We start from the raw sequence: 16,047 nt of genomic DNA on the forward strand, positions 1-16,047 counted from the left end.
GGGCGCCTGGGTGGCTCAGTCGTTAAGCGTCTGCCTTCGGCTCAGGTCATGACCCCGGGGTCCTGGGGTCGAGTCCCACATCCAGCTCCCTGCTCGACGGGAAGCCTGCTTCTCCCTCTCCCACTCCCCCTGCTTGTGCTCTCTTTCTCGCTGTGTCTCTCTCTGTGTCAAATAAATAAATAAAATCTTTAAAAAAAAAAAAAAAGCAATGCTAAGTGAACAAAACCAGTCACAAAAGACCACACATTGTATGACTCCGTTCATGTGAACTCTTCTGACTAGACAAATTCACAGAAACAGAAAATAGATGGTGGTTGCCAGGGGTTGAGGAAGAGGGGAGAATGAGGAATAACTGCTTGTTGGGCAGTTTCCTTTTGGAGTGAAGAAAAACTTCTAGAACTAGATAGTGGTGATGGTTGTACAACATTGTAAAAGTACTTAATGCCACTGAAATGCACACTTAAAAATGGCTAAAATGATAAATTTTAGGGGCACCTGGGTGGCTCAGTCGGTTAGGCGTCTGCCTTTGGCTCGGGTTGTGGTCCCAGGGTTCTGGGATCCTGCCCCACTTCGGGCTCCCTGCTCAGCGGGGAGCCTGCTTCTCCCTCTGCCTGCTGCACTCTCTGCTTGTGCTCTCCCTCGCTCTCTCTGGCAAATAAATAAATATTTTTTTTAAAGTCCCTGGAAGAGGATTTGTGGGGTCACTAAATAGGTATCATCTGTAATGTTGGCGCATATCACTGACATAACCTCTTTAGCAACTGTGTCGGTTTATATTCCCACCAGTGGTGTGTGTATGAGAAAGGCCAACTAAATCCTTGGCCTGACGCATCTGCATCCTCCCCCGCCTGGGTCTAGATTCAGACTGGTGCTCTCTCTGTACAGCGTGGGGAAAGGGTGGGGTGCCAAGTTGTTGACCTCAGCTGTTCTGCTCCCCGCTCCCCACCACTTGGGCCCTCAGGTGCAGTGTGTATATATATATATATATGTATGTATGTATATGTCTCTGAGCCCCCTCCTGTGCGAGGCCGGCCCAGGGCTCAGCCTCTGTAACCTCAACCCTGCTTGCTCAGCGGGCCTGTGGTCGAGAAGGCAGATGATGCTGCAGCACAAAGCCCCGTTTTGACTCATCCGTCAAGGTGGGGCCCCCAGGATTGGACAGAACCAGAGACCTCAAACCCACTCATCTCCCCTAAAAGGAGCCCCTGGGATTCCCTGCACAGGACTTCCCAACCCCCTTCTCCCAGTTTTCCCTCTTCTTGCTAACTTGGGAGTACACGACCTGCTACTTGTTTCTGTTAATGTCTCTCTCCCCCTTCCCCCCAGCTATTCAAAACTTTGGTGACATCTTTCTGCTGCTTTTCTCTTCTCCACTTCTTTACAGGTCTTTGTTTTACTTCCTTTTCCCTCTTATCCTAGCCATAGAGGAGCAGAGTTGTCTACTTCATCCCCCTCTTTTTACAAATGGAAACCTGAATCCCAGAGTGATAAGTGACTTGCCCACAGTCACACAGCGAATAGGGATTAAGACAGGTGAGGCTCGGTTTGTTTGCCACTTTCCTCCCCTCCAACCCCAGCACCATCATCATCAAAAGTTATGCCTTCTCCCAACCAGCTCCAGTGGGCTCCACCTGATCCCCTTTCTCTTCCCTTGCAGGGCTCTTCTTCCGTCTTCCCTTCTTTCCCTCTGTAATTGTCCCGTTTTCCTGGACTCGATTCTGCCTCCAATACACACCCTAACATCCCCCTTCAGCACCTGAGAAACAGCATTTTCCCAACCCATCCAGACCTCCCAAATCAAGTGGAATCCTCTGCTGCCCATTCGGCGGCACGAGGAGGGAAGAGAACTGAGCCACTGGGCCACGGTCTTCCAGGGCTGTGGTATCCACAGCCAAGGTGCCACTGGCAGAGCTGAGCTGAGCACCGGGAACTGGGAGCAGGGCTATAGCAGCTGGGGACTCAGACTGGGAGAGCCCCACCTTGACATAATCCTTGGCACATGGCGGGCACTCAAATGATGGCAATCATACACCCCCTACCTTCTTTGCCTCCCTCCAGCCCCACTTTTGGGAAACCCATGCAGGAGAGATGGGTAGGGGTGGGGGGGGCAGAGCTTGAGAAACTGGAGGAGGGAACTGGGAAGAGGATCTTAGGAATGCAGAAAGGAGTTCAGAGCCTTTCCCCAGTCTCAGCCGGATCCTGGGTGTCTTCAGGTCAGAAGCTGAAACCCTCTTCCCTGGAGGGGGGGGACTTGGGGGGGTTGGGCGGGTAAGGAGAGGAGGCAGAGGGCTGGTGCCCTGGTACTCACGGGTGTGTGAAGAGCAGCCCTTCCTCCAGCAGCCGTTGTTGCCTTTGTGTACTGATCTGGGAGGCTGCAGAGGAGGAAGTGACACGCCCTGGGGTGGGGTGGAGGAGATTTCGGGGTGGTGGGGTAACTGACCTAGGAGAAGGTGGAGCCCCTAGGGGTGGAACTGAGCTGAGGGGGGTGATGATACAGGGATCTGGAAGGAAGCAAGGAAGCTTGTCTGGCTACTGAGCACCTATTACATGCTGGGCGTACCACGATATTATAATTAACCCCTGACATAGTCACAGGTTAATATCCCCCCAGCCCCCAAATTTTACAGATGCAGAGGCTAAGAGGAAAGGTAGATGTTGCGACTCAGAGGTAAGAAATGAAAATCTTTGCCCAAGACCACATAGCTAGCAACTGGCTGGGTGGGGTTTCCATCCTGGGCTGCCCACTTCCTAAATTGATGTGGCCGCTCCACTTCTTCATACAAGAACATGACAGGAAAGGCAGACATATGGAGGCAGTAAGTACTGGGAAGGGGGATGTTAGGGACTATGGGCACTAATTTTGAAAACCCAGTGCCCACTCTATCATGCTGGCTGCTGAACTCCATAGGCTCTGGGGCCAAGCTGCCCGAGCTCCAGTCCTGGCTCTCTCATGACAGCAGTGGGAACTTACATAGTTACTTAGCCTTCCTGTGGCCTCATCTCACCGGTCCCGTGCAACTGAGGATTGCTGCGAGAATTAAATGAGATAATTCACATCAATGGCTTCCAAGAGACCCCGGGACAACCTAAGGGCTTGATAATGGGCTCCGTGGATGAGAAGGAGCTCGGTGAGAAGTGGAGAGGCTGAGAAATTCAAGGTCTGGACAGCTGGGAAGTTGGAGACAGACACAGGGCCAGGCTCAGAGAATGAGACTTGGAGGGGGGCCCACTGTGCCAAGAAGGTGGCGGTGGAGGCTGGGAAAGGCGCAGAGGAGGCGAATGGGAGAAGCCGAGGGTAGGGGCATGGCCGCTGGAGCCGGGGCGAGGATGAAGCTTGGGACGGAGAAGGGGGTGTGGAGAATACCCGCTCCCAGCCCACACCTGACCGCAGGGAGCTTTGAGAAGGAGCTGGACTGGAGATCTGTGTTCACAGGTCTGCGGCAGGGACTGACATGTCACCACACCTAGACAAGTGTCGATCTCTGTGGGTGTGCAGTGAGCAGCAGGTGGATGGTAGGAGTGCAGCTGCTGGGAGGAGCGCCTGGGGCAGAGGGGCTCCTTCCCGGGGGGGGGGGGGGGGGTGCTTCTTCAGGTGGCCTCAGCCTACCGGACCTTGAACCTCGTACCCTTCCCCCCACAAGCAGGGGTTACCATGGAGATGACCCCTCCTTCCCCACAGGCTCTGTGGTTTCCTCCACAGCTTCTTTCACTTTCTTCTTCTGCTTTTCCTCACTCTTCTCTCCTCCCCGACTCCCACATCCCCAACCTCTCTCCCATATGCACAGGTCATCCGTGAAGAAAGCCAGGCATAAGGTAGGCAGGGCGCTGGTCCAGCAAGGAAGGTGGGCCACGGTGTGTGTGTGTTGGGCGGAGCGTGGAGGGGGAGTCACAGAGGGTGAGGGGAAGAGCACAGGACACCGTGGTAGAGGCCACAGGCAGTGGGCTGAGGGTGGGGGTGTTGCAGAGGTAAGGCATGTAGGGGCAAGGAGAGATATTAGGACAGAAGATTAACAGTGGGGTCATGAGGTGAAGTGGGGTCAGAAGGGGCAGAGGGAGTGATTTCTAAGGTGATAGTGGGGTCACAGAGTGGGGGAGCTCATGAAGTAAAGAGAGGGTTGGTGTAAAACAGAAACACTGTAACTTAGATGCAGACTGTGGTTCTTTTCTTCTGGGGCCAGAAATCCTCATGAGAGCCTGAGTGCAGCTTCAATGAAGGCCCTCCCCAGAGAAGGGCAGATATGCACATATTCATAACCGGGGCTGTGGGGACAGCTTAAAGATGTCTGGGCCCATTCACACCTTCCCAGAGGTCTACAGGGTCCAATCTAAGAACCCACACCTGGTGGCGGTGGGAGGCCCAGACACCCAGGGTAGGCCCCCTGTGGGCTCCCTTTCTCCCACCCTCCCACCACCCCCATCCAGGCGCATCTCATCCAATTCCCTTGGTTTCCCTAAGAAAGCTGCAAAATCCAGTAGATTAGGAGCTCACCTTCCTCATCCAGCCCCTCTCCAGGTCGGCTGGTCATTTCCCCTACCACCTCCCAGAGGGAGCCACATGCCATGAGTTTCCATCACTTTATTTTGCAAAAATAGAAAACTCAGCAATATGCGACACAGCGGGGTGGAGGGGAGATGTAAACAGAGGGGAGGGGACAGCACCCTGACCCCCCAGAAAAAAAGGGGAGCCAAGTGGGAATCTTATTTGGCAGCTAAATACAAACTGGGGATTGGAGGAAGAAGGGAGGGGTCACAGGGGCCCTGGGCTCCCCCTCCCAAGACCCCTGGAGGAAGGGGTCAAGTCCAGGGTGTAAACAAAAGCTAATAAATAAATAGAGGTTTCCTCTGGGTCAGGGAAGGATCAGCTAAGCAGCGCCCACCCCCCCTCCCCTGGGCCAAGCTGCTCTGGAGATCAAGGTAGGGGGAAGGCACTAGGGGGAGACGGATCCCCTGGTCCCTCTGTAGTGTAGGAGGGTCCCTGCCCCGGTGGCTGAGATGGGAGGCAGGGGAAGCCCAAGGCACGTGATGGGGCCAGGGGAGGGGCTTGTAACGGAGGGCACAAGGTCAACTCTGGGCCCAAGCAAAGAGGTGCCGAATGGACCTGCATCTGTCCCTTTCACCCTCTGGCACCCACAGAAATGCAGGGCCCAGCCTGCCCCAACCTGACCTGGCACGAGGCCGGGGGACGGAGGGCAGCATGCACCCGGCAGGTGCGTTACGCAGCATGAGGCACCAAGGGCAGGGGCAAGAGGGTGGGCTCAGCCCTCCCCGCCATGCCCCCTTCTTGGTCTCTAGTGTTCCTGTTTGCTCCCAGAGGCCTAAGCACCTGGAAGAGGAAGGGGCTGTGCAGCTGGCAGGGTCTTCCTCCTGCCCTGGGGAGCCTGGGTCCCTGGTGTCTGACGGGCAGTGCTGAGATTTTAGAGTCCAAACTGAGGCTCACCCCTCTGCCCTCTCTCCTGGTGGGAACAGGGCAGGGCCCCGAGACCGGAGAGGGAGCCAGTTAGAGCAGGAAGGGGATGAACACAGAGGCACCCCTGGAAACTTTGGCAAAAACAAGGAGCTCATTGGAAGGGGTGGAGAGAGGGCAGAGCAGGTCCTCCCCCAGTAACTGGCAGTGTCTGGGAGATGGTCAGTCTGCTGCCTGGAGCCCCAACCCCCACAGCAGGGGAAGTCAGGGGCCCTGGTCAGGCTGGGAGCTGCAGCCCCCTTTGCTCTGGCCCCGGGGAACCTCATCCTCGCTAGAAGCCTTGGGGTGGGGACCAGGCTGCGAGGAGTCGTCCTCAAACATTTCGGGGTTCTCCAGCATCTCTCGGATTAGGGGAGGCATCGGGCCTGGAATCTCCATCTTCAGGGTAATGGCCCTTTCTGCTCCTGCAACAGAGGGACAAAGAGGTTCAGGGGAGCAGAGGCCCACGCCCCCTGAGACCACCTCCCTAACCTTTCCCTCCGGGGGCTCCCAGCACAAGCCCGCCACCTCTCTGTCCCAGCTCACCCTCTCCCTACTCCAGGGCTCCTGGAGGCCACTCCTCTGCCTGCAGCTCCTACCTGCCTTCTCTGCCGAGTCTGCTGCCCACTCATCCCATGCTTCAGGCTCAAAGATCACACCCAGCCCAACTGTCAGTCCCATTCTCCAAGCACTCCACTTTCCCAGGTCCACAGCTAGCCAACTGTGCCTAGGCTGTTTCTTACCAAGCTTTATAATAATAGCTAATACTTATTGAACCCCTATCTGCCACGCATCCTTCTGAATCATCACCGTCCAACAGAATCTTCTGTGATGATGGAACTATCTGCTTCGCCCAGTACGGTCCTCACTAGCTCCTGGGCACTTGAAATGGGGCTACAGCCACTGAGGAATTGGCATTTTTAATTCAGAGCAGTTCTAAGCCTGCTCTGTTAACTCGCTTAGTCCTCACAATTACTGATAGGGTAAGTCTAAGGATAGCCCGGCTTTCAAACAGGAAAACAAGGTACAGCAAGTAAAGGAATTTGCCCGAAGTCTCCCCACCAGCCTGCAGCTGAGCTAGGATTCCAATGTAGACCGCCTGATTCTCTGTTCTGGTCTCTGCTTGTCTGCCCGCCTGACCCGAGACACCAGCAGGTCCAGGAGGAGACAGGAGAGGTTCCCTCATGACTGACCCTTGGTGCTGATGCCCCGGAGGTCGGTGATCTTCATGAGCATCCTTGGGAACATGTAGGGCTGGCTGGGCCGCCGCCGGCGGGCATAGAGCCTCAGGGCCTCCAGCAGTGGCTCCTGCAGCTTGTCTACTTTCTCGGGTTCCTCCAGGTCCATGCGGTCTACAGGAACAAGCACAGCGCAGTGAGAGAGGAAGAGATGGGAGAGACAGTGACAGGTGGCCCATCCCCAACTGGCCCTGCCCTACGGCCTCCCAGGCCCCCCCACTCTGTCGCATCAGCCCTTTGCCTATTGTTCCTGAGCCTACCCAGACCACCTGCCCTGCTCTGAGCCCCGTACCTTCTCCCCTCTGGTAAATCATTCTTGCCCACAACCCCTATCTCAGCACCAGTTATCTGGGATCTCCTCAGCTCTCTCTCTGGCTCTGCTCTCCTTTCTGTCCTGTGCCCCAGGGCTGCTGCGGAGCCTGTACTGGACCTGAGAAGTCTGTGCATGGGGCAGGTGCAACAATGCCCCAGGGGAAGGACCAAGGTCTCCTGCCTGGTCAGACAGCAGGTATGGGGTGCGGTGGGAAAGGAGTCCGAGTAAACGCCAGGGGGCGCCCCCGCACCTCCGCAGATGAGGCAGATGGCACTGAGCAGGCCTGTCTCTGTGTCATCCATCTCCAGGGGCAGGAGCTGCCCAGCAAAGGCAAAGACGAGGTCTGTGAGGGGCCCAAAGCCGGCGTTGTGCATCTGGGTCCGGTTCAGGGTCAGCCCATCGGAGAAGGTCATGGTGTCCTGCTCTGGGGTGTACCTTGTACAGATCCGCAGCATCTGGAGGTGGGCAAGGGGACGGCTTAGTGCTGTGTCTGGGGAGGAGCCCATCTCAGGTGGGGAGAAAAGGCGATGAGGTGCACACGGAACAGGAGGGGGTTAGATGCAGAAGGAGGGCAACCTACAGCAGGCAGGGGGAAGGAGGCAGAGGTGAAGAATCTAACGCTGGGGAGGGAAGAGAGGTCAGAAGGAGGCAGGGCGTCCAGAAGTGTAGGATCGGGTCTTGGGGCAGGGGTAAGACCAAAAAAGCTTGGGTTTAGAGGAGATCTGGGGAGTCCCAGATTGGAGAGGGGTGGGGAAGATAATGAGATCTTTGTGTGGACCAACTCCTTGGCCTCACGTGAGGGTCAGACTGTGGGGAGAGACAGGCCACCGAGCTTAACTCACCAGGATGTCCAGGCAGGCGGCCTTGAGCAGAGTGATCTGGTCAGCAATGCTGAGCCCTGTAAAGCCAGGCAGCCGCTTGGCAAACTCCACGATCTTGATGATGCACTTGGTGGCCAGCTCACTGAACTTGTCCCAGAGCCCCAGATCCAGCTGCACCCGGTGGTCTGCACTGGAGTTCTACAGGGAGGGCAGGTGGGAATGCAAGCTAAGGCCCGCCCTGGGGGCTGTCTTCTTTTGGCCAAAACCCCAAGCTCTCCCCTCTGCATTCTGTTGCCCTTCCTTGTCCTCAGCACCAGACCGTGACCTCAATACAACCCTGACCTAGTCCCCAAAGCAAATGGTCCCCTGCCCTCACTGGAGACTCACCGTGGTATATTTGCCCAGCTGGCAGAGTGAGGGGAAGGTCTCCTGATGAGCTTTGCTGACCTTGGTGATGAGCTCTTCTAACTGAGGGCTCAGCTCATAGCTGTCAAGCGACCCCTCTTCCTTCACCTCTTTCTTCTTCTTATTCCGGTCATTCCGCACGGCTTGGGGTGAAGGCATACGGAGAGGATCAGGACCCTCAGAACCTCCCTCTGGGTATCTATCCCCTCTCACCCTAATTATCATGTACTCAGTCCTTATCATGAACATCTGTTCCCTGGGACCCTAATCGCTGCCTCAGTTTCCCTAGCTCCTACACTAGCTCCCATTACCAGGCTGGCTCTCTCCAGCCCCACCCAGGGCCTGCAGCCCCTGCTCCCTCTCCAAGCCATTCGGCTCCATCCTGCCCTTCCTGTCACCCTGCAGGAGCTGAAGGGGGGGAGCAGGATATGCAGGCGGCAGGATATCCACTTATAGCCTTGGCAGCACAATGGTGCAGGGGAGGGGGGGCACCCCAGATCCACCTCAGGCTCGGTCTTGGGAGCAGGGGAGAGGACTGGCAAGCACCCCCCCAACTACTTCCCCATGAAACAGGGCAAAGTGAGCCAGTAACCCCCATTCACTCACTCAGAGGGAGGATTAAGCTCTTCGAGGGGAGAATGGCAAGGGGTGGGCCCTCCTGGGTGAACGGGCACTAATCAAATAGGACTGGCCAGGGAGGAGGCAGCACCCCAGGGCAGGCCAGGTCTCAGAGGTCAAGGAAGCGGCGGCAGGGCAGCGAGTGGGAAGAGGGTAGCAATGACAGCGCAGGGCAGGAGGGCTCCTGCTCAGGCCAGGGCTAGGGGCCCATACCTTCTTTGGACATGCCCACTTCGAAGCACTTCTGTAGCCGGCAGTACTGACAGCGATTCCGGGTCACCTTGTTGATGATACAGTTTTTGTCGCGGTGACACGTGTACACCATGTTCTTCTGGATGCTGCGGCGGAAGAAGCCCTGGAGTTGGGGGTGGGGGTGGGCAGTGAAGCAGGATGCTGGGAGTACCAGCCTCTCGCGGGCCTTGCGGGGGGGGCCCAGGCCCGAGCCAGTCTCTGAGCCAAGTCTGTGCAAAGCAGCCCCGCCCGCTCCACAGCCAGAGCCCTAACACACGGTGTCTGCCCCTCTGGTCTGGAGCCGGACTCAGCGCGCCCACCCCCACCACTCACACACCTTGCAGCCTTCACAGGAGCTGACCCCATAGTGGTAGCCAGAGGACTTGTCATTGCACACGAAGCACGGCTTGTAGACCCGAGGCGGTGGAGGGGGCGAGGGCGAGCTGGGCACCATCTCCTCTGAGCTAGTGCTCTGCGTCTCCACCGCTGGGGGGAAAGCAGTGACATGAGGGTCGGGGAGCAGGGCCCCTCAGATCTCCAGGCACCCTCACTATACACGCACGCCCCATTCCCACTTCTCCCTCCAGCTCAGCGGTGACACCACCATCCTCGCCACAGTGACTTAAAGTCCCAAGGACCATGTACAGCCCCAGAGCACACACTTCCAGAAAACCACTCTGAGAGCACCTCCTGCAGTCTGGCCATCTCCCTGCACCACAGTGCCAGCCCGAGCCCTCGTGACACTGCTCAGTTCCCCAAATTCCAGGCCAAGGCCATCCTGGAAGTTAACTTCCCTGGGCCTCAGTTTCCCCAGCTATAAAGTGGGCAGGTGGAGGGGTAATGGGCTGTGGCTCTGCACTCTTTAGTCCCTGTCTGTCACGTCAGTCCACCGCGTCAGGTAGTCTACCTCCCACCATCCTCCCCCTCCTGAGGCAAGAGGTCTGGGGCCCAGGAGGCAAGTGCCCACCACCTGTGGCTAGCGCCTGGCTAAATGACCTGCTGGGGTACTCAGTAGGTCAAAGAGGACCCCATTTTCTCTCAAGTAGTCCAGGGTGGATAATCCTCCCGCTTTTCCCTCTCATACCGACCCCCCCCACACCCGCCGCCGGCAAATAACTGCCCGTTTCTGTTTCCGCAGAAACCACTGAGGCAGTGGAGCAAATGGGACATAGGTGTCAAGAAAACAGGTTAGAAGATACGCAGTAGCCTTATTTTACACCTGAAGGAACTGAGGCCAAGAGAGGGAAGTAGCCAACCCAGTGCCACACCACCAGTTGATGGTGGAGCCAAGACTGCAGGTCCTCTGACTAGATCTACGTGGCCTGGCAGGGACTCAAGAGAAGTTGGGGAAGGGGAAGGAGAGACTGAGGTATTTGCTCAGATTCTCAGGTCCCGAAGCGGTTGGGGGTGTAGCAAAGCAGGAAAAGTCAGGTGACAGTAGGTAAACAGGGCTCATGGGGGATGGGAGCTATCTCTGGACCCTCTCTGAGCCTGTGTCTTCACTCCTCAACTTCCCGCACAAATACCCAATCGCAGCTCAAAGGGGTCTCAGCCCAGGCCACACAGAGTGCGTGTGGCCAGGAGGACACCCTCTGTTCAGGAGGCTACTCAATAGACCTTTTTTGATTTTGCGGGGTTTTGGGGTCTGTAGTTGATCTTCAGAGGCTGGAAAAATCTCTAAACTATTCAACCTGTAGGACCTGTTGCCCAAACCTAAAGGGCCCAAGTTAATGCAAGAAAACACTGAGACCCTCGTCCCACGCACCCACCTCATGAGCACCTTCTGGCTTCTAACCCGCCGCAGCCCACCTGGTCAAAAGTCTGCCCCATGCCGCCAGCAGGGCAGAAGGAAAGCCCAGGATGCTGGGGTTCCGGGCTAGCTCCACCCACCCCACAGGAGGGAAGCCCTCCCCACCCCCCAACACACAGACACCATTAGCATAAGAATCCTGCTGGAGTGAGATTCCCCAATGGAAAAGGACAGAGAAGAGGGGAGGAAAGAAGGTGCCTCGCGTCTATTCAGGACCGGGGGCGGGAGCCTCCAGGAGGGGCTGGTGCTGAGAGATGTGGGGCGGGCTGGAATGCCTTTCAGGACCCCTCCTGGTGTCCTAGGAGGGCACAAGTGCGGCCCAGAGGCCAGTGCATGGGGTGGTACTCACTCGGGTGCTGATGCCCTCCCTGCCCGCAGAACGCTGCCTCATTTCCTCTCTTGCGAAAGGGCCTGGGTGCGGTCAGACTGGCATGGGGCAGTGCCAGGCAATTACAGGACTGGGGGCCGCAGGGAGACAGGCCTGGGGACAGCTTTTCCTGTCACCCCTTCTGGGCACCCCTCTGGCACAAGCCTGCCCCCTGAACCCTAGAGTGCAGCCCAACGGCTCTGGACAATCTGGGGGCGAAGGGCACAAGAAGGCTAATTGGCTCAAGGCTGCTCAGATTCCCTTCTCAGCCCTGAGCCGAGACACCAGCATCGGGATACTGCTCCCAGGCTAGGCAGGGGCCCCTGCTGGGGAGGGGGGGGTGGGCTCTAGGTTTTTCTCCTTTTAAAGCCCAAATTGCTGAAATTGAGGAAATTCCTGGCCAGGCTGAGCGGAGCTTCAAACAAACTCTTTATAACCGGCTGTAAACGCTCCCAGCTGCGAGGCACAGGGCCGAGAAGCCCAGACTCACAATCTGACACACACTTCTTTGGAGACACTCTCACATCGACACCACGCAGCGCACAAAAGCGGACATACTACCAATGGGCCCCTATACCCCAACCGGCCCCGGGCACCGAAGAACACACAGGCGGGCCTGAAAGCATACCCACTCCAGCCACAGGGCAGAGGTGGACGTACGAGTCATGAAGCTGCCACACAACATCCAGCTTCACATTTGCAAGAGAGCAGCTCAGCGACCACACACCCCGGCCTGCCAGCGCAGCACCAGGACACCCGCAAACACCCACAAACACACCATGTGGCCCTCTCCTAAAGGGACCTCTTTCCTTCCCCGATGTAGACACAGGTCTAAACTACTTTCTCTCTGAAAGTGTGCGGAGCAGGCCTGAAGCCCACCAAGACCCTAGAGGCCAAAATTATTGGTCCAAATTGAAATGCAAAAAACATACTGCCAGTCAAGTCCCTGAGACTGCCAAGCCCCCCAAAAAAGGACCCAGCCCCCACAAAAACTCCTCCTGGGAAAGTCTCCACCTCAGCACCCCTCCCAACATACCCGGATGCCCCTTCCTATTGGGCAGTGAAAGGAAGGTTAAGAATTCACCAGGATTTGGTACAAAGTAATAACAGTTCCATGCTTTCTCCACTCTATAAATGCCACACTTTTAATTCTTGCCCCACTCCACCCCAAAGTATGGTCTCCTGTTTGCCACCTCCCTCCTCCCATCTGAGCAGCATTGCCCTGGAACCAAGAGACCGCCCCCCCCAAAAAAAAAGAAGAAAAAAAGAAAAGAGAAAAAGAAAAAAGAAAAACTAAAAAAGGAAAAAGAACAGTAAAGAAAAAAGAAAAAGAAAAAGCCGAACTCTCGTAAACAGCGCTGCCGAGTGCCAAGGAGCGAGGCGCGTTGGCGGGGGCTCGGTGACCCCTCGCGCGCACTCCCCCAGCGCCCTGGGCCCCGCCCGCCGCCCGCCCCTTCCCAGCTGCCCCCAAGGCCCTCGCCCGGGCGTCCGCACCGGGCTACCAGCGCGCTCCCAGCCCCGGGTAAATTCGGGGGGTGTTCGAGGCTCCCCTCCCGGCTCCTCCCCACACCCCACCCCCGCCAGGCACTTCGGCCCAGGCTTCAAAGCCGCTTCTCATCTGGACTTCATTTTTACTGCCTCTCAGTCCCCAGCTTTTTATTACCGCTCTGGAAAGGGGTTCCAGGGCCCCAGGCCTGGCATCTCCCATTTCACAGAGAGGGGAAGATGGATATTTGGGGACCCAGTAGCCCTACTCTCCCCGCCGCTGCCTCCTCCAGGCCACCCCCCACCATAAACAGACTTTGCTGTAAACTTTTCGCTTCCTACTGAAGTTGTGTGTGTCGGAGCCATAGGAAAAAGTCATCTCTCTGCATACAACCCTGTACACATTTCCAAACGTTGCTTTTTAAGATGGGGGAGGGGCGCCAGAGCCCAGCCTTCTCCCTGTTGTGTGCACAAGCCCGTCCACCCCGCACGAAGAACACACAGGATGCACGCTCAAACACCGCACTTTCCAAAACCGCCCCCGCAGCCACGCTGGGGCACACGCCTTCCCGGCCTCACGCCACAAACATCCCCACACAAGGGCCGTGCGGACCTGCCAACTGTCCGAGGGCGACGCGGCGTGGAGAGACCCCCTACACTCACAGCCACACCGCCTACGTAAGGCGCTGCACCCTCCAGGGATTCACACGCTCTGCAAATAATTTTTACGCTCCCAACTCCCCACATGGACTCTATAAACGCCACCCACGGTCCTGGGTGCCATATCCCTCCGGGGCCACGGACCTGCGGGCACAAGCTACCAATAACACCTCGGTCTCTCCCTATCCCCAGAAATTCTGGAGTGGCATCAACCGCAGCTCCTAGCTAAACACCCACCATAAAAACCACACACACTCCAAACACTACGGCACACACCCAAAGGAGTCGCTGAGGTCCCCACGTTTAAAGGGCCAGTACCTCTCTTTCCTACACACAGCCGCCCCTCACATAGAGAGGGTGAGAATCTCCGCTTGCACCCCAGTTCCACCTTTTACACACGGAAAGGGTGAGCCGCTGCCTCTCCTGCGCCCCGCACCCCACCCCTGAGCTCTGGTACCTACATTGCAGACTGGCGGGTTGAGGCCAGGCAAAAGACTCAAATCCGGCGAAACAGGAGCTGCCCGTGGCTCTGCGCAGCAAGCCGGCCCCGGGCCCGGACGCCCCGTACAGCCGTCGCGGACCCGGGGCAAACGCTTCCATGCAGTCGTACATCGCGACCCGGCTTGGAGGGAAGCTGGGTGCTAGGAACACCAAGGACCCGCAGCCGATTCCCCCTCCTCCCCCGGCGGCGCCCCGCTCCTGGAGGGGGGGAGGGGGGAGGGCTAGCATAGGGCGCCAGGCTGCATGGGGGGTAAGGGGTGGGCGGGGAAGAGGGGGATCCCCAGCAGGGGAAAGGGACTGGGCGGGGCGCAAAGCCGGGGCTGCCGCATCGGCCGCGGTCCGGCTCACTCTGGGCGCCTCGGCGGCTAACACTGGGGAGACCTTTTGTAAAAGCGAAGCCCGGAGGGGTGGGGGGTGGGGCTTGGAGAGCGAAGGGGGCCGGGCACTAAGACGAGCAGAGCTGGGAGTGGAGCGCACACTTACACACACTCGCACCCGGCGCGCGCGCTTGCTTAGACACATATCCGTGCATGCGTTTATCTAGGCAGGCACCACGTATTTGCAAATATGCAATCGTGCGCATTCATATATCTGCACGCACATAAAATCATAGATGCACAAACGCCTGTGCAAGCACATCTAGCTCGGGAGAATGCTGTTAGGCATTCTGTCTCCACAGCCCCGAGGCTTTGCACGCATTTGCACTTCGGCGCGTGCCCCGGTCGGGAATGGGGGAAGGAGTGGAGGAACCAAGCACACGCATTTCCTTTTGAGTTTCCCCCCTCCCCTCGCCAACACTCTTTGCACACAAGTCGATACAGGCAGGGGTGTCAAGGAAGACGGGGGAAAGGGGAACATGGAGGTTCCCTGCGCGCGGCAGTTCTCGGGAGCTCGGGGACCTGCACTACCTCCACCCCCTCATTCCCAGGCCTGGCTCCTCCCTCTCCCTCCGCGCGCGCGCTTCGGGGCCGAACCATACATTCCTACGGCTCGGCGCGCGCGGCCTCCTCCTTCCTTCCCGTTCTCCCCACCCCCGGTCGAAGGGCCGGAGCGCGCTCCCGCCGTGAACTCTCCGGGAACCCCCCTCGGGGCGGGTGGCCGGGCGCGCTCACCTCCTCCTGACCCGGCCCCGCCCCACCCCGCCCAGGCCGTCGCCAGCGCCGCCGCGGAGTCCCCCGCCCCCTCCTGCGCAGCCGGGAGTCCACCCCTCCCAGCCCGAGCTGTCCTCCCTTCGCCGCGTCCCGGGCTGCCTCCCTCCAAGTCCCCTTAGCCCCGTCGCGCGACTGACGCTCCCCAGCCGCTCCACTGCCCCTCTCGATGCCCCTTCCTCAAGCCTGACTTCACTTTCAGAGCACAAAACTCCCACCCCAAACTATCCCTACGGTGCCAACCGCGCCTCCGATGAAGTTGCCCTGCTGAGTGCCAGCTCCCCTCCCCCAGACTTTCTACCGTGCCAGTTGCCCCAAAGTGCCAAGGGCCCCTCTCGGCTGTAACTGCGGGTCCGGTCGTCAACTGTTCTCAGAGCCATTACATATCCCCCCCCATTGGCAATAACTGGCCCTTCTCCCCTTCCGTGCCACACTGAGTGCCCTTCAGATCTCCGAGGGCCGCCTCGCTGTCCCCTCGGTAGCCCCTTCCGGGCACTGAGCGCCCTCGCCCGGCGGAGAAGGGGGTGAGGGGGGCGGGGGTTTGGCCACGTCAAGAGTTTGCCCTCGCCGCCCGGCCGAATCGGGGACCCTGGCCCCAGGACAGCGCCAGCGGCGGCGACTCCCGGAAACCGCCCCCTCCCCCGCGCCCCGCCCGCCGCCCGCCCGCCCGGCCGCCCGGCGGGCCGGCCCAGCCGGCTCTGTCAGCGCCGCTCACACGGGGAGCGCCGGGGGAGCGGGAGCGGCGCCCGGCCGGCCCCTTCCCCCGCCTGGCGGCTGTGGCTGGGCCAGGGCGGGGCGCGCTTTTCTAAGAATCTGTTGTACCGGGTGGGGGGCGCACTAGGGGTGCTGCAGGAGTGGGGCGCCAGTTTGGAAGAATAAAGAGCAGGAAGGGGTGCCAGAGTAGGCAGGGAAAGGAAGGCGGGCGCGGAGGAGGGGCCGGGGTGGTGGCCGGGGACGCGGGGGGCGGCGGGGGGCAGGGCTGGGAAGGAGGGCCAGACTTGTGGAAG

At 58.6% G+C, this 16,047-nt stretch overlaps 1 protein-coding gene across 6 annotated transcripts in view; it reads right to left on the reverse strand.

Moving 5' to 3' along the window:
* Window positions 1–4,561: 4,561 nt before the first annotated feature.
* RARG (retinoic acid receptor gamma) overlaps window positions 4,562–16,047 on the reverse strand; it is an 18,586-nt gene continuing 7,100 nt past the window's right edge. For 4 of the 6 annotated variants that reach the window (XM_081821748.1, XM_031037064.2, XM_081821747.1 and 1 more), the window contains 7 exons: window positions 9,407–9,555; window positions 9,052–9,193; window positions 8,203–8,363; window positions 7,837–8,013; window positions 7,245–7,449; window positions 6,637–6,795; window positions 4,562–5,868 (listed from right to left, as the gene is read on the reverse strand). In XM_081821748.1, the coding sequence (XP_081677874.1) occupies window positions 5,669–5,868; window positions 6,637–6,795; window positions 7,245–7,449; window positions 7,837–8,013; window positions 8,203–8,363; window positions 9,052–9,193; window positions 9,407–9,523 (1,161 nt within the window). In that variant the 5' untranslated portion in view covers window positions 9,524–9,555 and the 3' untranslated portion in view covers window positions 4,562–5,668. Of the gene's footprint in view, window positions 5,869–6,636; window positions 6,796–7,244; window positions 7,450–7,836; window positions 8,014–8,202; window positions 8,364–9,051; window positions 9,194–9,406; window positions 9,556–13,852; window positions 14,037–15,341; window positions 15,519–16,047 lie in introns of those variants that run through there. The other 2 variants (XM_031037065.2, XM_006741573.3) reach the window with 2 other exon arrangements.

Source organism: Leptonychotes weddellii, chromosome 5, assembly GCF_054177405.1.
Source record: "Leptonychotes weddellii isolate Sample4059 chromosome 5, ASM5417740v2, whole genome shotgun sequence".
NCBI lineage: Eukaryota > Metazoa > Chordata > Mammalia > Carnivora > Phocidae > Leptonychotes > Leptonychotes weddellii.